This window comes from Hemitrygon akajei, chromosome 9 (assembly GCF_048418815.1).
Source record: "Hemitrygon akajei chromosome 9, sHemAka1.3, whole genome shotgun sequence".
Classification (NCBI taxonomy): domain Eukaryota; kingdom Metazoa; phylum Chordata; class Chondrichthyes; order Myliobatiformes; family Dasyatidae; genus Hemitrygon; species Hemitrygon akajei.
In genome coordinates, this window is record NC_133132.1 from 156,786,575 (window position 1) to 156,809,750 (window position 23,176).

General features: G+C 41.5%; 1 protein-coding gene across 1 annotated transcript in view; it reads left to right on the forward strand.

The window, feature by feature from the left end:
- Positions 1-23,176, forward strand: part of trdn (triadin) — a 507,565-nt gene that overhangs the window by 337,112 nt on the left and 147,277 nt on the right. Inside the window, exons 31-32 of the mRNA XM_073055375.1 lie at positions 12,086-12,130; positions 22,147-22,191. Coding sequence (XP_072911476.1) covers positions 12,086-12,130; positions 22,147-22,191 — 90 coding nt within the window. The remainder of the gene's footprint in view (positions 1-12,085; positions 12,131-22,146; positions 22,192-23,176) is intronic.

Consider the following 23,176-nt stretch of genomic DNA (forward strand, 5'->3'; position numbering starts at 1 on the left):
AGGATCTAACCTAGTCCCAAAATAATGATTCAGTTTTAAAGAAGGCAATACTATACTTATTTAGGAGTTTGAAGCGATTTGGTATGACAACAAATACACTCAAAAACATCTATAGATGTAAGGTGGAGAGTATTCTGACAGGCTGTATCGCTGTCTGTCATGGGGGTGGGGGGGCACTACTGCACAGTATCGAAAGAAGCTGCAGAAGGTTGTAAATTTAGTCAGCTTTATCTTGGGTACTAGCCTACAAAGTACCCAGGGCATCTTCAAGGAGCGGTGTCTCAGAAAGGCAGTGTCCATTACTAAGGACCTCCAGCACCCAAGGCATGCTCTTTTCTCACTGTTACCACCAGGTAGGAGGTACAGAAGCCTGAAGGCACACACTCAGTGATTCAGGAACAGCTTCTTCCCCTCTGCCATCCAATTCCTAAATAGACATTGAACCCGTGAACACTACCTCACTTTTTTTAATGTATATAATTTCTGCATTATTGCACAATTTTTAATCTATTCAATATATGTATACTGTAATTGATTTACTCTTTTTATTTATTATTATTATTACTTTTTTTCTTCTTCTTCTGTATTATGTATTACATTGAACTGCTGCTTCTCAGTTAACAAATTTCACGACACAAGCCGGTGATAATAAATCTGATTCTTTTGATCGATACTGATTTCCTGCGACTGTACTCCATGTATCACAAACACAAGAAGGCCTGCAGATGCTGGAAATCCAAGGAACACACACAAAATTTTGGAGGAACTCAGCAGCCCTGGCAGCATCTATGGAAAAAAGTAAACAGTCGATATTTTGGGCCAAGAATCTTCATCGGGACTCATAATGCTGCAATTACTCCTGTCCCTCTGATCCAGAAATCTTGCCCTTAGGTTCTCAGTCTTTTTCTCCAATGACTACATTTGTTAACAAGATGCTTGGAAAAGGATTTTTCATTCCTTAGCACTTCAGTTTGACTTGGAGTCCTCCCTTCCTCTCTCCCTTTCGGCCATGGTGATGTATCTTCATTCACTTAAAGACGCCGTACCTGCATCCGTGACCTTCAGAAGATCGTGAGATCACTAGTTCATTAAGATGGTTCAAAAGTACATTGCTTACAGGGAAATTACAGGCTGCAGATTGCAGTGACAGTACTTCAGAAGCAGTGTATTTAGAAATTTTGTAATTTCCCCCATCACCATGGTTCACCAGCACCATCTTTGAACAAAGCATCCAGTTTGATCTACCACCCTAAACATTTATTCCCTCCATCACATAGTGTGCGTTACACTGGGTACGGTAGTTAATGTTAGTGTTCTGCAGTTAATTGCCCAGGTTACTCCAGATCCGATGCAACATAAAAAAAAACACAATAACACAATAAAAACACAATAAATGTAAATACGTAAGATTAGCTTACAGTATACACACAGAAGTATACACTTTATTGTATGTACATAAAGTGGCGATAGGAATCTTTAGGTACCGGAGTATCTGTGCATACGATGACTCTGACTCGAGCAGGAAATGATGAAGTGGTTGTGTTGGGGATCTGGACGGGTTTGTTAATGGGTGTAAGTGTTGATCAGCCTGACAGCTTGGGGAATGTAACCGTCTGGTGGTCATGGCATGGTGCGGCATATCCTCTTCCTTAATGGGACTGGGACAAACAGCCCACTGGCATACGGGTGGGATCTTTCATAATATTGCGGCTTTATTCTGTATATACTGTATGTTGTTGATGGCAGATAGGCTGGCGCCAGTGATGCATTGCGCGGTATTAACCACCCATTGTCCTGCCCTCCTGTCCACGGCAGGCAGTTACTGTACCACACTGTAACGCAGCATGTTAAAATGCTTTCAACTGTGCATCTGCAGAAGGCCGTGAGTATTGATGTACATTGTCCCGCTCTCTTCAGCTTCTTCAGAAAGTAGAGGCATCGGTGAGCTTTCTTGACTGAAGCACAATTAGGAATTTTAAATAAACATTCACATGGCCAGCAATGCTTTGATTGTAGAATAATGAATTAAACAGTGATTTTACAGTCCAGGTGTTGGTGTGATGTAACAGTCATACCTTTGCTTCGCTCCGTTACTTGAAGCTACCTATGCTGCTGGATTCTCCATGGCACACAAGGAGGCAACATGATCTTTCATTGGCTGCCAAACTCCCAAACTGGGGAACCCTACATGTTCAGTCTGTACCAGGTTAAACCTAATGCAAGTATAGTGGTCTATTCAAATCAGCTAGAGACACTGACTGCTAAGGAAAGGATGCAAATTATATCATTTAGTTTCAAAGTTTTAAATTAATATTTAATGTATGAATATGATTTTAATGTTTTAAATATATTATTTTAAACTTTATCTGTCCACCGTAAATCAATTGGCTGATAGGTTGAGGCATCTGGGTTCCCTTCAGGGGCTGTGCTGGAAAAAAATCAGCATGGTTTAGGGGCAGAATCAGAATCAAGTTTAAATTTCACTGGCATATGTTTTGAAATCTGTTGTTTTGCAGCAGCAGTATATGGAATATCTAATAAAAAAACTATAAATTGCATTAAGTATATATTTAAAATAAATTAAATAAGAGGCATAAAAAGAGAGGAGAAAAGAATATAGTGAGGTAGCATTCATGGAGTCAAAATCCATTGAAAATCTAATGACAGTAATGAAGATGCTGTTCCTGAAACATTGAGTGTGTGCCTTCAGGCTCTTGTACCTCCTCTTTGATGGCCCCAGTGAGAAGAGGGCATGGACTGAGTGAATTGGGTCCTTAATAATGGATGACACCTTTTTGATGGTGTCCTGGGTGCTGGGGAGTGTGGTGCCTATGATGGTGCTGGCTGAGTTTCTAGAGTAACATTACTGCAGCTTAGTCTGATCCCATTCAGAGTCCCCGTCTTACCAGACGGTGATGCAGACAGATAAAACGCTCTCCCAAGTACATCCGTAGAAAATTGTGAGTGTCTTCGGTGACATGCCAAGTCTTCTCAAACTCCAAATGAAATAGAGATGTTGTCGAGCTTTCTTTGTAATTGGGTCCAGAGTAGATCTTCAGCGCTGAAGAAAGCCAGGGACTTGAAACTGCTCACCCTTTTCATTTCTGATCTATCAATGAGGACTAGTGTGCACTCCTTCAACTTCTCTTTCCTAAAGTCTGCAATCAATTCTTTGGTCTGCTGACATGGTTGTTGTTGCAACACCACTCAACCAGCTGATCTTTCTCATTCCTGTATGCCTCTTCACCCTCTACCAACAACACTTGTGAAATCAGCAGATTTATAGATGGCATTTAAACCATCCCTAACCACAGAGACGTGGGTGCAGAGGGTAGGGAAGTAGGCTAAGCATGCATCATTGAGGGTCGCCGGTGTTGATTGTCAGCGAGGAGGAGATGTTATTTCTGATCTGCTCAGGCTGTGATCTTCCAGTGGGGAAGTCAAGGATCCAGTTGAGGCCCACTGTTTTGGACTTGTTGATTAGAACTGAGGGTATGGTTGTGTTGAATGCTGAACTGAAATCAATAAGCAGCAGCCCAAAGTAGGTATTACTATTGTCCAGGTAATCCCAGGCCAAGTGGAATGGCAAGTAGATTAATTATTTCAGAAAATTGAAGCCTTATCCATATAAATTGAATCAAAGCAGAATGGTAATCAATAAAGTTAAAACAATACTGAGCAAAATAACCAATAGCAAAACATACCACCAAGGTATTGATTAAACTGCATCAAATTGTAATTAGATTTCAGTTTAAGCTTTTTTGGGTTGATAACTGAACACATAGTGGACTTTTGTATAAAGAAATGCCACAAAACAGATCCATTCCTTGCCTGAATAAGGTGCAAAGAAAACCCGGTCAGGAACTGTTTGAGAAGTTAAAGAAATGAAAGGAATTAATGGAGAATATTCTTCCTCTACTTCTTTTTCTTAAGTTCATCATCCTTACTGGCATAGGCCACTGACAAACCCCCCCCCCCCACTGCCCTGCAAAAAATGCAACAAGAACATCCCCTAATACCCCTCCCCCTGTACAAAAAAACAAACCAAAGCGCATCAAGAACTTCGAACACCCCAACCCCTTCCCCCCACATGGAACACAGAATGAACATTGGCCTCCAAATTTCCCTCTCCTCACACAAAAGTACTAACAAAAAAAATCAAGAACATCAACTCCTGGACCCTCCTCCCCCGCACAAAACCCACAAGAACATTGACCGCACAAATCACCCTCCCCCACAGAACAAGCGAAAAAGTACAGAATATAAAAAAACTGTAAGACTGGAAAGAAGAACTCCATAGACCAAAGTCTACATCTTATCCATGTCCGTATCCAAACTACAGAAAACCTCAGCAGCAGGCCACACAGGCTCCCCTTTCCTGCAGCAGAGTGATCCCCACCAGCAACCAGAAAGCAGGCAGCCGGCGCTCGCCCCCCCCCCCCCACCTCCATTCACCTCCATGTTTCAATCTCCATGTCACTTTAATCAGCAAAATGGAGTCAAACATCGACTCATGCATCCTTGCCTGAAGAATCCGCTCGGAGACAGCAAAGCACTGCATCATCCAATCGATCTCCACACTGCAAGTCTCAGGCTACAACAGTCCCAGAAACGTGTCAGAGATGAAAAACAGACATGGAATACATAAACGAAGAGAAATAAAATAGTTTAGTCGCAAACTCGGATATGTCGGCCGGGTGGAATTGCTGCTGTGCGGACCAAGGGTCTGATATTTTGGCCATCGTGTGCACGACGTTTTTGTGGTCAATGAACGCTGTGAAATGTCGACTCTCTAGAAGAAAACGGAAATCGTGTACAGCCAGATAGAGACCGAGAAGTTCATGGTCAAAGTTCCTTTCGGGTGGATGTAGCTGCCAGTTGAAGAAGGCAAGCAGGTACTACACGCCTCCCAGTAAGAGTTCATGCCCGGTGCCCACAGTAGTAGCAGCTATAGATGCATTGGGGAGCAGGTTTGCATTAGTAAGAAGTCTTTTGGTATCATCAAGTGCCCTCGTCATATTTGCTGATTAGTCAAGCACTTGATTAGGGCACTATACAGGGGGAGCATTAGTTCGGCAGTTTGCCAAATGAAGTGGTGACAAAAATTCACCCTGCTCAAAAAACTCCTGTCGATTTTTTGGCAGCACAGGGCGGTGGGAAATCCACAATAGCAGCTACTTTTATTGGGAGGGGTTCTGTACCTTCTGCGGAGATGCAAAGGCCAAGAAAATCAATGGTTGACAACCCAAACTGGCATTTTACAGTGTAAAGAATCAACCTGTGTTGGCTTAAGTGCTTGAGAATTGTGTGGAGATGGGATATGTGCCCAGATTGATTGCACTGGTGACAAGTATGTCATCCAGGTAAACAAAAAGAAAATCTAAATCTTTTAATACAGAGTCCATCAGCCGTGGGAAACTCTGTTGCATGTGCAAAAACTCAAAGAGGCCAAATGGCGTTATCACAGCCGTTTTGTAAATGTTGTCTGAGCGTAAAGGCACTTGATGGTAGCCCTAACTAACTCGACTTTGGAAAAAAGTTGCTAAGTGTGACAAAAAGTCCTGGATGTATGGGACAATTAATGACGGAGAGTGGTGATCTTGTTACTGTGTCAGAAATTGCCACATGGGCAGGAACCACCATTGGACATAGGGACCATATGGCAGGGCCGAGCAGTCCAGGAGCTATTCCATCAGCATACAATGCCAAGTATTTCCATGTTGGTAAACTCGGCCTTCGTGGTTGCCAGCTTTTCTGGGTCCAGTCTACGTGCACGGGCCTGGACTGGTGGGCCAGTTGTAGAAATATGGTGCTCGAATCCAGGTTTTGTGACTGTAGTTGAGAATGTGGACTTGGTGAGGTTTGGGAATTCACTCAGCAGTTGGCTAAATTCACATGCAGTGGTGCATGTGCTTGACAGAACCATTGTGAGGAATGACTCAAAGTCCTTGACAACTGCAAGCCGGCAGTTCATATGATCAACTAATAGTCCTTGGGCACACAGGAAATCTGCTCTGCGCAGAGGTGTAGCCACTCCAGCCAGGACTAAGTCCGATGTGTAATATCACCCACTAAAGCAGAGCGTCACCAGCCTTGTCCAGTAGATCTTGATCTCACTACTGTTGGCAGCTTCCAGTGAGGTTCCATCGCTCTTTGCCTTCTCTGGCAGCAAACTCAATTGAGCACCCTTCATACAGGACTATTTCCAACCTGATTTTCCCAATTGACCTGCATGCTGAAATCTCCCATGACTATAATAACATTTCCTTTTTGACACACCTTTTCTATTTCCTGTTGTAATCCGTGGTCCGCATACCAGCCACTGTTGCGAGGCCTGTATATAACTCCCATAAAGGTCCTTTTACCCTTGCAGTTGTTTAACTCAACTGACAAGAATTCACATCTTCTGATCCAATGTCAAATCTTTCTACTGATTTGATGCCATTCTTTACCAGTAGAGCCACATCACCCCCTCTACCTTCCTGTCCCTCTGATACAACGTGTAACCTTGGACATTCAGCTCCCAACTCCAACCATCCTTCAGCTATAATTCAGTAATGGCCACAACATCATATCTGACAATCTGTAATAGTGCAACAAAATCATCCACCTTACTTCTTATACTCCATGCATTGAGATCTAACACTTTGAGTACTGTATTTGCTACCCTTTTTGATTCTGCGTCCCTAATGCACACACTCACCCTGCTGGCTGCAATTTTGTCCTATCATCTGCCTGCCCTTCCTGACAGTCTGACTGTATGCTTTCTTTGCTTTTTTAGCATCCGTCCTATCCTGAGTCCCTTCACACTGGTTCCCACTCCCCTGCCAAGTTAGTTTAAACCCTCCCCAGCAGCTCTACAATCCAGCTCACAAGAATATTGGTTCCCCTTGGGTTCAGATGCAACCTGTCACTTTTGAACAGGTTATACCTCTCCCAGAAGAGATCCCAGTGATCCACAAACCTGAAGCCCTGCACCTTGCACCAGCTTCTCAGCCACTCACTAATCTGCCAAATCATCTTGTTTCTACCATCACTGGTGTCTGGCACAGGTAGCAATCCAGAAATTACTACCTGGAAAGTCCTGCTTCTCAGCTCTCTAAATTCTCTTTTCAGGACCTCTTTGCTTTTCCATCCCATGTCAAAAGGACTGAGGGGATTATGAGGCAGAGAAATGTTAGCGAGTTCTGTTACACAGCTGGAACAAAATAGCCTTGATAATAGAACTGGAGTTCTGAATGTCAGTCTGTGATGTTTTATAGTTTCAAAACATTAAACGAATCCAAAGGAAAACAAGAGAGCCGAGAAATGTGAATCTTAAGTTTGTTTTTTATTTTAACTGAGGCACACAGGTATCATGTGATAGCATCATGACCTATGCAATTCATGTATGTTTACATATAACCCATACTTAATTATTTAAATGAACAAGAATTCTTAATCAAACTATATATTTACAAAATTTCTCAAATATCAATGAAATATTAAGCACACAACACAGTTCTTTGTTGAAAACTGTAGAAGTGTGAGCAGCCTCGCTGGCTTCCAACATTTTTAACTGGAAAAAGTTATGCTTCTTCGACAACATAAACCAATGCAGAAGATTTAAAGCAACAAATATATGAAAGCTGATTAAATATTTACAGGAGACAGTGCTAAGGGTCAGCAACTAAATGAAGAAAAGGAAGAATTCAAAAAGAAAGTTAATGGGAATCCCAGGCAATCCATAAGATGGAGCAGAGCACTTTGCCAGAGTTGTAGCAAATTATTTGGAATGGGTAGGAGTGAAATAACAGGAGCAAATGTTACCATTTACAGGAGCAGTGGCTGAAGTTATGGGGGTTGTGGGCAGATGAGTGGTACATGGAGGAAGGAAAGGAGTTGCAATCATGTTGCCTATGGCAAAGAAGAATAAAGTTTAATAACCAGAATTACAGTAGATTCCAGTGATGACTTGGAGAGGGGACAAGATTTTCCGGTTTGGTGAGTAACTGAAGGATTGATAATGATGATGATGCATTCAAGAATCTTGGACAAAGTGTTAATGATAGGACAATAATGGAAGAAAACTCAGAAAATCATTAGATTGTGATGATGTGCAATTATAAATCTCCTTTCCCCTGCCTCAATGTAGTAATGTGTTTAATACAGGATTCACTATCAGAATTTCCATCTAATTGTAAAAATATAAAATGTCAATGCACGATTAACAAAAGCAGTTACTGGGTCAGTTCTATATACAATTTTCTTTAGTGAAAGCAATATCAACAAATTGATGGAGTTGGATTCCCAGTCATTCAATGTCCTGTATGGTTTGTATTAGATGCCTTTAGTAATGTGTTCCCTTGCTTAATCTGAAATTGTAACCTTTCTCAGCCAAAATATGGCAAGAGCTGAGAAAAAAATCAATTCTGTGTTACATGAATCTTTTGATTGGCCATCTTCATGGCTAAATAAAAACACATTTTAATTGTCTGCTTTTCCTTTCAAGCTCCTGACAAGAGCTGTTTTCATTAGACCATAAGACCATAAGGTATAGGAGCAGAAGTAGGCCATTTGGCCCATTGAGTCTGTTCCACCATTCAATCATGGGCTGAACCAATTCTTCCAGTCATCCCCACTCCCCTGCTTTCACCCAATACTCTTTGATGCCCTGGCTAATCAAGAACCTATTTATTTCTGCCTTAAATATACCCAATGACTTGGCCTCCAAAGCCACTTGTTGCAACAAATTCCAGATTTACCACCCTCTGACTGAAGTAATTTCTCCACATCTCAGTTCTAAAAGGACATCCTTTGATCCTGATGTCATGTCCTCTTGTCCTAGAATCTCCTACCATGGGAAATGAGCACGTCATATTTAATCTGTTCAGACCTCTTAACATTCTGAATCTTTCTTTGAGATCCCCCATCATTCTCCTGAACTCCAGGGAATACAGCCCAAGAGCTGCCAAACATTCCTCATACGGTAACCTTTTCATTCCTGGAATCATTCTTGTAAATCTTCTCTGAGCTCTCTCCAATATCAGTATATTCTTTCTAAAACAAGTAGCCCAAAACTGCACACAATAGTCCAAGTGTGGTCTCACGAGTGCCTTATAGAGCCTCAACATCACATCCCTGCTCTTATATTCTATACCTCTAGAAATGAATGCTAACATTGTATTCGCCTTCTTCATAACTGACTCAACCAGGAGGTTAACCTTTGGGTATCTTGCACAAGGACTCCCAGGTCCCTTTGCATCTCTGTATTTTGAATTCTCTCTCCATCTAAATAATAGTCTGCCCATTTATTTCTTCCACCAAAGTGCATACACTTTCCAACATTGTATTTCATTTGCCACTTCTTTGCCCATTCCCCTAAACTATCTAAGTCTCTTTGCAGGCTCTCTGTTTCCTCCACCTATCTTTGAATCATCGGCAAATTTAGCCACAAATCCATTAATACCGTAGTCCAAATCATTGACATACATCGTAAAAAGCAGCAGTCCCAACGCCGACCCCTGTGGAACAAAAGAAGTAGTTTTTTGTTTGACCTATGTTTGGTTTTTTTGAAGTGGAGAATGTAATCTGGCATTTGTTACTTGCCTGCATTAACAGAATGGGGGTACTTAGGGAATGGAACATAATATGAAATGGATTATCTGATTGCCTGGTACTTTCAAGTAAACAATTCTCGCTAACATTTTGATACCCAATTGAAATTACAACTTTACACTTCAGAGATCAACCTTTTCTGACACATGAAGAAGATTAAACAGTATAATGTTTGAAATGTTTATTTCAAAGTACAATATTAACACCAAGTAGGTGAAGGCAGGTTGATTAGTTTGTGGTGTATATGTACACAGCATTGATAGGTTACAGTGCTGGAAATGGCACATAAATTCAGTGAGATTTCTGTTTCCTAATGCTTTCTCTCTGCGTGCCAGAGCAGCGTAGTGGTTAGCGTGACACTATTGCAACTCAGGGCATTCCGGAGTTCAGAGCTTAATTCCGACACAATTCTGTGAGGAGTCTCTGCATGTCCTCCCCATTGAATGCATGTGGATTTTTCCATTGGTGCTCCAGATTCCCCTCACAGTCCCAGATGAATTGGGTAGGGAAAATGACTGGGTTGGTCATTGTAAATTGTCCTGTGATTAGGTTAAGGTTAATCGAGGTTGTGGGGCAGCGTGGCTCAAAGGGCTGGAAGGGCCTACTAAACGTAGTATCAAAAAATAAATAAATGAAATCATAGAACATAGAGACATAGAAACATAGAAAACCTACAGCACAATACAGGCCCTTCGGCCCACAATGCTGTGGTGAACATGTACTTACTATAGAAATTACCTAGGGTTATACATGGCCCTCTATTTTGCGTGCAATCTATGCTCCAAGGCAGCAAACAACTTCCAAGCCAACTGGCGCATGCAGCGCCTCAAGGTGAGTCAAGAAAAACACAGGAAGGCGTCCGCTCCTGCCCCAACAGGCGGTGCTCCTTGCCCCATCTGCAACCATATCTATGCTTCGGACTTCGGCCTCAGAAGTCATATGCGTGCCCACAGATGTTGACTGCGCAACACATTCATCTTCCTCGGACTTCGAGAGAACACTACTATTGACTATATTTTTCTAAGCTCCATGTGCCTATCCAGGAGACCCTATCATATCCACCTCCATCACTGTTACTGGCCGCCCATTCGATGCACTCACCACTCTCGGCGAGAAAACCTTACCCCTGACATCTCCTCTGTACCTACTTCCAAGCACATTAAAACTGTGCCCTCTCATGTTAGCCATTTCAGCCCTGGGGAAAAGCCTCTGATTATCCACATGATCAATGCCTTTCATCACCTTATACACCTTTATCAGGTCACTTCTCAACCTTCATCGCTCCAAGGAGAAAAGGCCGAGTTCACTCAACCTATTCCCATAAGGCATGCTCCCCAATTCAGGAAACATCCTTGTAAATCTCCTCTGCACCTTTTCTATAGTTTCCACATCATTCCTGTAGTGAGGCGATCAGAACTGAGCACAGTATTCCAAGTGGGGTCTGACCAGGATCCTATATAGCTGTAACCTTACCTCTCGGCTCTTAAAGTCAATCCCACGGTTGATAAAGGCCAATGCACCATATGCTTTCTTAACCACAAAGTCAACCTGCGCAGCAGCTTTGAATGGCCAATGGAGTTGCAAGATCTCTCTGATCCCATGTCTCCTTACTTTCTCAATAAGCCTTGTGTGGGGCACCTTGTCAAATGCCTTGCTAAAATCCATATACACTACATCTACTGCTCTACCTTCATCAATGTGTTCAGTCACATTATCAAGAAATTCAATCAGGCTCGTAAGGCGCGACCTGCCTTTGACAAAGTCATGCAGACTACTCCTAATCATATTATGCCTCTCCAAATGTTCATAAATCCTGCCTCTCTTTTCCATCAACTTACCTACCACTGAAGTAAGACCCACTGGTCTATAATTTCCTGGGCTACCTCTACTCCCTTTCTTGAATAAGGGAATAACATCTGCAGCCCTTCAATCCTCTGGAACCTCCCCCATCCCCATTGATGATGCAAAGATCATTGCCAGAGGCTTAGCAATCTCCTCCCTCACTTCCCACAGTAGCCTGGGGTATGTCTTGTCCATTCCTGGCGACTTATGCAACTTGATGCTTTACAAAAGCTCCAGCACGTCCTCTTTCTTAATTTTATAATGATATAGCTTAACTTATTTTTGTAAAACATTGCATGAACATTGCAAGTCATTGGACACATGGGAAGAGATGGCTAAAGGGTAAAGGGGACAAAGAATATTGTTTCAACAAAGGATGTTAATATCTGCAGGGAGGTTGTTGAAACAGTTAACTTTGGTCAATTTAACAAGAACCTAAATGAGTGTCTCAAGCATTGTAACTTGCAACATTTCAGGCAGAGGTATAGGATATCAAGTATGTCTCTGTAGTTCAAAAGCAAAATATTGTAGATGATAGGAAACTTAAATAAAACCTGAATGTGTAAGAAATACTCAGCATGTGTGTACAGATTTTGATATTGGTGCCTATGAATTCATATTTTAAAATTTCCTGTCACTTTTGCAGAAATGGAGAAGAAGAAGGCTCCAGCTTCTGATAAGGCAAAGAAAGGTATTTATTTTAATCTTCTGAGAATATGATTGATCACATTTCTGATCAGGTGGATGCCAGTGAAGAACAATAAACATCTCTTAAACATCACAATAGAACTATAGAACATTACAGCACAGAAACAGGCCTTTTGGCCCTTGTTGGCTGTGCTGAACCATTGTTCTGCATAGTCCCACTGACCTGCACCTGGGCCATATCCCTCCATACCCCTCTCATCCATATACCTGGTCAAGTGTTTCTTAAATGTTAAAAGTGAGCCCGCATTTACCACTTCATCTGGCAGCTCATTCCACACTCCCACCACTCTCTGTGTGAAGAAGCCCCCCTAAAGTTCCCTTTAAACTTTTCCCTTTTCACCCTTAACCCATGTCCTCTGTTTTTTTCTCTCTCCTATCCTCAGTGGAAAAAGCCTGCTTGCATTCACTCTATCTATACCCATCATAATTTTATATACCCCTATCAAATCTCCCCTCATTCCTCTACGCTCCAGGGAACAAAGTCCTAACCTGTTCAAACTTTCTCTGTAACTCAGTTTCTCAAGTCCCGACAACATCCTTGTAAACCTTCTCTGCACTCTTTCAACCTTATTAATATCCTTCCTGTAATTAGGTGACCAAAACTGCACACAATACTCCAAATTCGGCCTCACAAATGTCTTATACAACCTCATCATAACACTTTAACTCTTATACTCAATACTTCGATTTATAAAGGCCAATGTGCCAAAAGATCTTTACTACCCTATCTACCTGTGATGCCACTTTTAGGGAATTATGTATCTGTTTTCCCCGATCCCTCTGTTCTACTGCATTCCTCAGTGTCCTACCATTTACCTTGTATGTTCTACCTTGGTTTGTCCTTCCAAAGTGCAATACCTCACTCTTGTCAGTATTAAACTTCATCTGCCATTTTTTAGCCCATTTTTCCAGCTGGTCCAGATCCCTCTGCAAGCTTGGAAAACCTTCCTCACTGTCCACCACACCTCTCTGTATCATCAGCAAATTTGCTGATCCAATTTACCACATTATCATCCAGATCATGGATATAGATGACAAATAACAATGGACCCAGCACTGATCCCTGTGGCACACCACTAGTTACAGGCCTCCACTCAGAGAAGCAACCCTCCACTACCACTCTCTGGCTTCTCCCATTGAGCCAATGTCTAATCCAGTTTACTACCTCACCATGTATACCAAGTGACTGAAACTTCCTAACTAACCTCCCATGCGGGACCTTGTCAAAGGCCTTACTGAAGTCCATGTAGACAACATCCACTGCCTTCCCTTCATCCACTTTCCTTGTAACTTCCTCGAAAAACTCTAATAGATTTGTTAAACATGACCTACCACGCACAAAGCCATGTTGACTCTCCCTAATAAGTCCCTGTCTATCCAAATACTTGTAGATCCTATCTCTTAGTACTCCTTCCAATAATTTACCTACTACTGATGTCAAATTTACCAGCCTATAATTTCCCGGATTGCCATTAATCCAATAATTACCAATAACAATATTATAAACCAGTAATATTTTTGTTCCACTATTGAAAGCCATGTAATGTTATAGAATACTAAATTTACATGTCAATATTAAAATTGTAAATTGTGATTGTCTGCTGATTTAAAGCTTTTTCATATTTGATTGCCTTGGCCAAATAATGTGCTCATTATCCCATGGACATTCCTATTGCTGAGTCTTGTTCCAGTTTACTGATAAACCATTTCCCCATTCCTGATGAACTTACTGCTGTTGAGGTACTTTCCCGTTTGAGCTTGCCTATTATAGGTCAATCTTCAAATTTTTGTTTCTCAACTTACTCATTAAGGGCATTTATACCTTGGATAGGTAACAGAACGAGCCCAGAACATGTTTTTACTTTCCATCTGATCTTTGTTACTAAAGTGAGAGAGAAGTTAATTATTTCACAAAGAAGTGGAAATTTGTGCATTTGGATTTTCGGGAAGCTTTCAATAAGTTACCAACAAACAATGTTGATGATTAAGATAGAAAACGTGAAGATGGAAATCATATACTGATGGTTTATAAATTGAGATGGGTTATCTGAAGAAAGCACTCCAGTCAGTAGGGAACTTCTCATGGAGTGAAACAGAGATCTGTGGTTTGAATCTGAACTATTTACACCTATATCAATGGTTTTTCTGAGGAGTCCAAATGTCATATATCTAAGTTTACTAATAGCAGAGACCTAGCTGAATTTCTGAGTAGGGAGATGAATATAAAATGGCTTCAAGGGGATGCAAATGAGATAAGAATATAAAATGAACAAAGAGACAAAACTACAAAAAGGAATATAATTTGAAAATTGTTATCCTCGGTGGTGCTCAAGCAGAATAGTAAGGTATTTTTAATATCTTAAGGATTTGAGTAATGCTGCTGTTTATGAGGCCCCATGTGCTCTTGTACACTAGGCCATAAGACCATAAGATATAGGAGCAGAATTAGGCCATTTGGCCCATCGAGTCTTCTCCACCATCCAATCATGGCTAATCCTTTTTTCTATCTACTCCTCAACCCCAGTTCCTGGCCTTCTCCCCGTAACCTTTGATTGCCATCCAATCAAGAACCTCTCAATCTCTGCCTTAAATACACCCAATGACCTGACCTCCACAGCTGCATGTGGCAACAAATTCCATAAACTCACCGCATTTGAAAGAGTGAATCAAGAATTGGTTCATGATATAAAAGGAGCTGAATTTACTCAATTTGTTGTGGTTAGAACAGCAAGCAGTGATTTTATTAAAACTTACAGAAATTTCGCAAGGCACCACAAGCTGAGCCCACAAAACAAGGACAGGTGCATAGACTTCTGGTTTCCTCCTCCTGAAGTCAATAATCATCATTTTGGTCCTGACATTGAGTGAGAGGTTGTTGTTGTGGCACCATTCAGCCAGATTATCATTTTTCCTCCTACCTATATGATGATTCGTCACAACCTTTCAATCAAGGGATGTCTGTGTGATACAGGAAAACTGCATTGAAATAGATGATCAGATATGAATGAGATGGATGGTGGAGCAGCCCCAAGTGACCAAAAGGCCTTCTCCTTGCTTGTTACTGATATTTTTCTCCTGGTGGAGATGGATCACCCAATCATTAGATACCTTGTTCTTTTTATTGTATTAGGTAGCATCAGTCATAAAATCCTTGCCCTCTTCAGTGTCCTTCCCTTAATAGGAAATAGTTTAATTTCTCAGCCAAACATACAAAAGAGCTGAAAAAGCAAGCTCATGCTATGAACCTTTTGTTTTGCAAACTACAAATAATAACAGAACCTTTAAACTTTCTACCTTCTCTTCAACCTTTAGCAGTGAATTACCTTTTCATTTTTATATATATTTACTTATTTAGAGCTACAGCTCGGTCACAGACCTTTCTGACCCAATGGACCCATGTTTGCCAGTTACGCAGACATGACCAATTAACGTATAAACCCGTATGTCTTTGTAAAGAGGGAGGAAACTGGAGCATCCACAGGAAACCCACATGGTCATGGGGAGAATGCACAACTCCTTACAGACAGCGGCAGATGTCACCTCAGGTCTCTGGCCCTGTAATAGTGTTATGCTCAGAATCAGAATCAGATTTAATGTCACTGGCATACATCAATTCGTAACAAGGTGGATGAATTGAATGTGCAGATAGTTATTAATGAATATGATATAGTTGGGATCACAGAGACATGGCTCCAGGGTGACCAAGGATGGGAGCTCAACATCCAGGGATATTCAATATTCAGGAGGGATAGACAGGAAAGAAAAGGAGATGGGGTAGCATTACTGGTTAGAGAGGAAATTAACACAATAGAAAGGAAGGACTTTAGCCTGGAGGATGTGAAATCGATATGGGTAGAGCTGCATAACACTAAGGGGCAGAAAACGCTGGTGGGAGTTGTGTACAGGCCACCTAACAGTAGTAGTGAGGTTGGGGATGGCATTAAACAGGAAATTAGAAATGCATGCAATAAAGGAACAGTAGTTATAATGGGTGACTTCAATCTACATATAGATTGGGTGAACCAAATTGGTAAGGGTGCTGAGGAAGAGGATTTCTTGGAATGTATGCGGGATAGTTTTCTGAACCAACATGTCGAGGAACCAACTAGAGAGCAGGCCATTCTAGATTGGGTATTGAGCAATGAGGAAGGGTTAGTTAGCAATTTTGTCGTGTGAGGCCCCTTGGGTAAGAATGACCATAATATGGTGGAATTCTTCATTAAGATGGAGAGTGACATAGTTAATTCAGAAACAAAGGTTCTGAACTTAAAGAAGGGTAACTTTGAAGGTATGAGATGTGAATTAGCTGAGATAGACTGGCAAATGATACTTAAAGGGTTGACGGTGGATATGCAATGGCAAGCATTTAAAGATCACATGGATGAACTACAACAATTGTGCATCCCAGTTTGGCAAAAGAATAAACCAGGGAAGGTAGTGCACCCATGGCTGACAAGGGAAATTAGGGATAGTATCAAGTCCAAAGAAGAAACATATAAATTAGCAAAAAAAAAGCGGCACACCTGAGGACTGGGAGAAATTCAGAGACCAGCAGAGGAGGACAAAGGGCTTAATTAGGAAAGGGAAAAAAGATTATGAGAGAAAGCTGGCAGGGAACATAAAAATTGACTGTAAAAGCTTTTATCGATATGTGAAAAGAAAAAGATTGGTCAAAACAAATGTAGGTCCTTTACAGTCAGAAACAGGTGAATTGATCATAGAGAACAAAGACATGGCAGACCAATTGATTAATTACTTTGTTTCTGTCTTCACTAAGGAGGACATAAATAATCTTCCGGAAATAGTAAGGGACCGAGGGTCTAGTGAGATGGAGGAACTGAGGGAAATACATGTTAGTAGGGAAGTGGTGTTAGGTAAATTGAAGAGATTAAAGGCAGATAAATCCCCAGGGCCAGATGGTCTGCATCACAGAGTGCTTAAGGAAGTAGCCCAAGAAATAGTGGATGCATTAGTGATAATTTTTCAAAACTCCTTAGATTCTGGATTAGTTCCTGAGGATTGGAGGGTGGCTAATGTAACCCCACTTTTTAAAAAAGGAGGGAGAGAGAAACCGAGGAATTATAGACCGGTTAGTCTGACATCGGTGGTGGGGAAAATGCTAGAGTCAGTTATCAAAGATGTGATAACAGCACATTTGGAAAGAGGTGAAATCATCAGACAAAGTCAGCATGGATTTGTGAAAGGAAAATCATGTCTGACGAATCTTATAGAATTTTTTGAAGATGTAACTAGTAGAGTGGATAAGGGAGAGCCAGTGGATGTGGTATATTTAGATTTTCAAAAGGCTTTTGACAAGGTCCCACACAGGAGATTAGTGTGCAAACTTAAAGCACACGGTATTGGGAGTATGGTATTGATGTGGATAGAGAATTGGTTGGCAGACAGGAAGCAAAGAGTGGGAGTAAACAGGACCTTTTCAGAATGGCAGGCAGTGACTAGTGGGGTACCGCAATGCTCAGTGCTGGGACCCCAGTTGTTTACAATATATATTAATGATTTAGATGAGGGAATTAAATTCAGCATCTCCAAGTTTGCGGATGACACAAAGCTGGGCGGCGGTGTTAGCTGTGAGGAGGATGCTAAGAGGATGCAAGGTGACTTGGATAGGTTAGGTGAGTGGGCAAATTCATGGCAGATGCAATTTAATGTGGATAAATGTGAGGTTATCCACTTTGGTTGCAAGAACAGGAAAACAGATTATCTGAACGGTGGCCGATTAGGAAAAGGGGAGATGCAACGAGACCTGGGTGTCATTGTACACCAGTCATTGAAAGTGGGCATGCAGGTACAGCAGGCGGTGAAAAAGGTAAATGGTATGTTGGCATTCATAGCAAAAGGATTTGAGTACAGGAGCAGGGAGGTTCTACTGCAGTTGTACAAGGCCTTGGTGAGACCGCACCTAGAATATTGTGTGCCGTTTTGGTCCCCTAATCTGAGGAAAGACATTCTTGCCATAGAGGGAGTACAGAGAAGGTTCACTAGATTGATTCCTGGGATGGCAGGACTTACATATGAAGAAAGACTGGATCGACTAGGCTTATACTCACTGGAATTTAGAAGATTGAGGGGGGATCTTATTGAAACGTATAAAATTCTAAAGGGATTGGACAGGCTAGATGCAGGAAGATTGTTTCCGATGTTGGGGAAGTCCAGAATGAGGGGGTCACAGTTTAAGGATAAAGGGGAAGCCTTTTAGGACCGAGATGAGGAAAAACTTCTTCACACAGAGAGTGGTGGATCTGTGAAATTCTCTGCCACAGGAAACAGTTGAGGCCGGTTCATTCGCTATATTTAAGAGGAAGTTAGACATGGCCCTTGTGGCTAAAGGAATCAGGGTTCTGAGTTGGATAATCAGCCATGATCATACTGAATGGCGGTGCAGGCGCAAAGGGCTGAATGGCCTACTCCTGCACCTATTTTCTATGTTTCTATGTTTCTATCAAGAAATTTGTTGTTAGGTGAAAGCAGTACATTGCGATAATTAATAAGTTACAAAAAGAAATATGTACAAAAATTAAAGAAGTAGTGCACAAAAAAGAACAAAAAATAATGAGGTAGTCTGTTGTGCCTTCTTTGCATTTTCATCAATATGTTCAGCCCAGGATAGACCTTCAGAGATGTTAATGCCCAGGAACTTGAAACTGTTCACCCTTTCCATTGCGGACCCCTTGATGAGGACAGCCTCAATTCCCTCAACTTTCCCTTTGTGAAGTCCACAATCGATTTCTTGGTCTTACTGACGTCGAGCGCAAAGCCATTGTTGTGACACCACTCAACCAGCTGATCTCTCTCTTTCTCTCTCTCTCTTTCATGCCTCCTCGTCATCATCTGACGTGCTGCCAACAATAGTTGAGTCATCAGCAGATTTATAGATGGTGCTTGAGCTGTGCCTAGCCACACGGTCATGGGTTCAGAGAGAGTAGAGCATTGAGCTAAGCATGCCCCCCTGAGGAGCACCAGTGTAGGTTGTCAGCAAGGAGATGTAATTTTTGGAATCTGCGTAGACAGTGGTCTACCGATGAGGAGGTCAAGGATCCAGTTGCAGAGGGAGGTACAGTGTCCAAATTTTGGAGCTTATTGATTGGTACTGAAGGTATGATGGTGTTGAATGCTGAGTTGAAATCAATAAACAGCAGTCTGATGTAGGTATACCTATTGTCCAGGTGATCTAAGGCTGAGAGGAGAGCTAGTGAATTTGTATCCCCTGTAGACCTTTTGTGATGATAGATGAATTGCAGTGGGTCCAGGTACTTGCTTATGCAAGAGTTGATTCTATCCATAACCAACCTGTCAAAACACTTCATCACAGTAGAAATGAGTGCCACTTGATGGTAGTCATTAAGGCAGCACACCTTTCTCTTCTTAGGCACTGGTATGATTGCCTTTTGAAGCAGGTGGAAGCTCTGATTTCAGCAATGAGAAAGATTGAAGATGTCTTTGAACACTCCTGCCAGTTAGTTGGCCCAGGTTTTCAGAACCCTACCAGGTACACCATCAGCGCCTGACACCTTGCGAGTGTTCATCCTTTTGAAAGATGTTCTGATGTCAGCCTCTGAGACAGAGATCACAGGGTCATCAGACACTGCAGGAATATGTACAGGTGTAGCTTTATTCTCCCTTTCAAATTGTTCCTTCACTCTTAAAGTAGCCTTCTGTAGGTTGTACCTGGACTGCTCTTTAGTTCAAGTTAAAGTACATTTATTATCAAAGGATGAATGAATTATGCAACATTGAGATTCGCTTGCTCACAGGTAGCCACAAAGCAAGAAACCCAAAAGAACCCGATTTTTTAAAAAAAAGAATAAAAATAAAAATAAATGATCAACACTCGGTGTGCAAGGAAAAGAAAAAAAAATCAAATCATGCAAACAATTGAAGTGAACAACAGCATTCCGTTTCAAAATTGAGTCCTCAGTTCTGAATATGAAAACAGAATATAGTATTAATGGTAAGACTCTTGGCAGAGTGGAGGATCAGCGAGACCTTGGGGTCCATGTCAATGGCAGCAAAGCTGCTGCACAAGTTTACAATGCTGTTAAGAAGGTGTATGGTGTGTTGGCATTCATCAACCGAGGGATTGAGTTCAAGAGCCGTGAGGTAATATTACAGCTATACAAGACTTTGGTCAGACCCCACTTGGAGTACTGTGTTCAGAAATGATCACCTCACTACAGGAAGGATGTGGATACTATAGGATGTGCAGAGGATATTTACAAGGATGTTGCCTGGATTGGAGAGAGTGCCTTATGGGAATAGGTTGAGTGAACTTGGGCTTTTATCCTTGGACTGACAGAGGATGAGAGGTGACCTGATAGAGGTGTATGAGATGATGAGGGGCATTGATCATGTGGATGGATAGTCAGAAGCTTTTTCCCAGGGCTGAAGTGGCTAACTTGAGGGGGCATCGTTTTAAGGTGCTTGGAAGCAGGTGCAAGGGGGATGTCAGAGGTAAGCTTTTCACACAGACAATGGTGGGTGCATGGAATGCACTGCCAGTGGTGGTGGTGGAAGCGGATACAATTGGGTCTTTTAAAAGCCTCTTAGATAGGTACATGGAGCTTAGAAAAATAGAGAGCTGTACGCTAGGGAAATTCTAGCAAGTTTCTAGAGTAGGGCCTGTAATGTGCTGTAGATCTCTATGTTCTATGTAACCCTGGAGTAGGCCCAAAGCCTTGCTTCTCAGTTCATCATATTAGCAGGCACGGACCGCAGCAGCTGGGGCAGTCTTCACTGCCTCAATACCATAGAGATGACCATTGTGGAGAACAAGCAAAATTGGCTCCCCAGTGACACCCTGCTTTTCAGGCTATCTGGGCCGGCATTTAAGTTGACCAGGCAACCGAACAGTGGGAGGCTCCGACCCCAAAGGAGCTCTCAAGCTCTTCAAATCATTTCAGGGCCCAGAGAATCTCCTCTCTCTGGGCCCTGACTTCTCCCTTCAGCACCCAGAGTGATCCAACCTCACTCCTGGGCCACTATACAGGCATCAGAACTCCATCTGCATTGATTCTCCAACACACGATCCCAGCTCATTCCTTGAACTTGCCTCACCATCGTTTGCCCCTTCATTGTTGGTGGTGATAACTTCATACAATTTACCTCAGAAAAGGTATTTTTGGTGACATTTGTAGTCAGATTTCTTAACTTCTTGACTGCCAGAAGCTGTTGCTTGCATTCAGTAGTGCCATCTTCACTGGAAGTAGTTTTAGGTCATCAGCCTTAAATGCCACAGATTCAGCCAGCGGATAAAACAGTGCTGTGTCAAATATTTATTTCAAAAATCAGTATCAGCTCTTAGACATTGAACCTAAGTTGCTTGTTTGTTGTGCATACATACATAAAGTTAATGAGTTACAGTTGAAGTGCTGCAAAGTCATAATAAGTACACTTTCTGTTTCTTAATGCTATTCTCTGAACTCACAAGTCTTAATTTATTTTGTGCACAAACAATGGGAGAGAGTCTATTTATGTATGTGTTTATTTGTTTATTTATATATTTATTCATTAATTAATTTATGTATTTATAAGTAGGCCCTTCTGGCCCTTTCGGCCTTGCCTCCCAGCAATCCCCTGACTTAACCCCTAGTCTAGTCATGGGACAATTTACAATGACCAATTAACCTTACAACTGGTACATCTTTAGACTGTGGGAGTAACCTATGTCAGCATTGTGTTAACTGTGCACCAAATTGGAATACTAGCACCATGCTAGTATTTTTTAGCAGAACACTATGGAACTTTGCCCAGTGCCAGGAGGAATCATGAGAAAGTAATCTTCTGGAGAATTAACACAAAGAATAGTAACTTACAAAGCTTCAGGCAGAGCTATGGATGTGATATTAGCCCGAACAGTTGAGAGGCAAAACATTTGCAGAAGATGAGGCCCAACTATTCTGGAAATATTCGCCATCTATGGAGAGGTTTTGATATTGATGTGAAGGAAATTATAGCTTAATTGTTCCTCTGTCATTTTTACAGAACCAGTGAAAACGAAAGCTGTGGCTTCTGATATGGCAAAGAAAGGTATTTTTTTATTCTCTAATATGAATGGTCACATTCTGATCAGTTGGATACCAATCAGAGACAATAAACTTCACTTAGATTATCAACAATATTGTCATTCCACTATTGAAACCCATGCCATTTTCTTGAATACTAATTTCATTGTGAATACCTTATTAAAATTGCGGTTTTAGCATGTGTTTGTCGGCTAATTGAATGCTCTCTCTTACTTGCTTAACTTCTTGTCTCTGTGTCTTCTCTTACTGACCCGTGGGCATTGCTATTGCTGAGACTTGTTACAGTTTACCAATTTTCAACTCCCCCACTTCTGTTGCACTTACTACTGTTAAAGTACACTTCATTTTGACCCCTGCACTTCATAGGTCATTCTTTAAAATTTTGTTTCTGAATTCACTCATTAAAGACATTTATACAGTGGATGGGTAACAGAACTAGTCAAGTGCATGTTTTTACTTACCATCTTTCTTGCTAAAGTGAGAGAAATATCAAGAATCTCACAGATAAGTCGGAGGTGGTGCATTTGGATTTTCAGGAAGCTTTCAATAAAGTCCAATAAAAAAGGGCGGTCAATAAGTTAGAGAATATGATGATGGGATAATATACTGACATAAATTGAGAGCTAGTTATCTGACAGGAAGTAACGACTGGGATTGAGTGACCATTTCTCCAGTCAGCAGGCAGCTTCTTATGGGATGCAACAGAGGTCTGTGGTTTGGACCTCAGCTGTTCACATCTATATTGGTAATTTGACTGAAGAGATTAAACGTCCTGTATCCAAATTTGCTATTAGTAGAGATCTAGTTAGGTTTCTGAGTAAGGAGATGGATGCAAAGCGTCTTCAAGGGAATACAGTTAAGATAAATGAATGAACAAGAAGGAAGATAATTTGAAAATTGTGACGTTATCCACTGAAGTGCACAAATCACAAGCAGGGTATATTTGAATTCTTGATGTGATGAATCTGAAAAGTACCCATGTGTTCTTG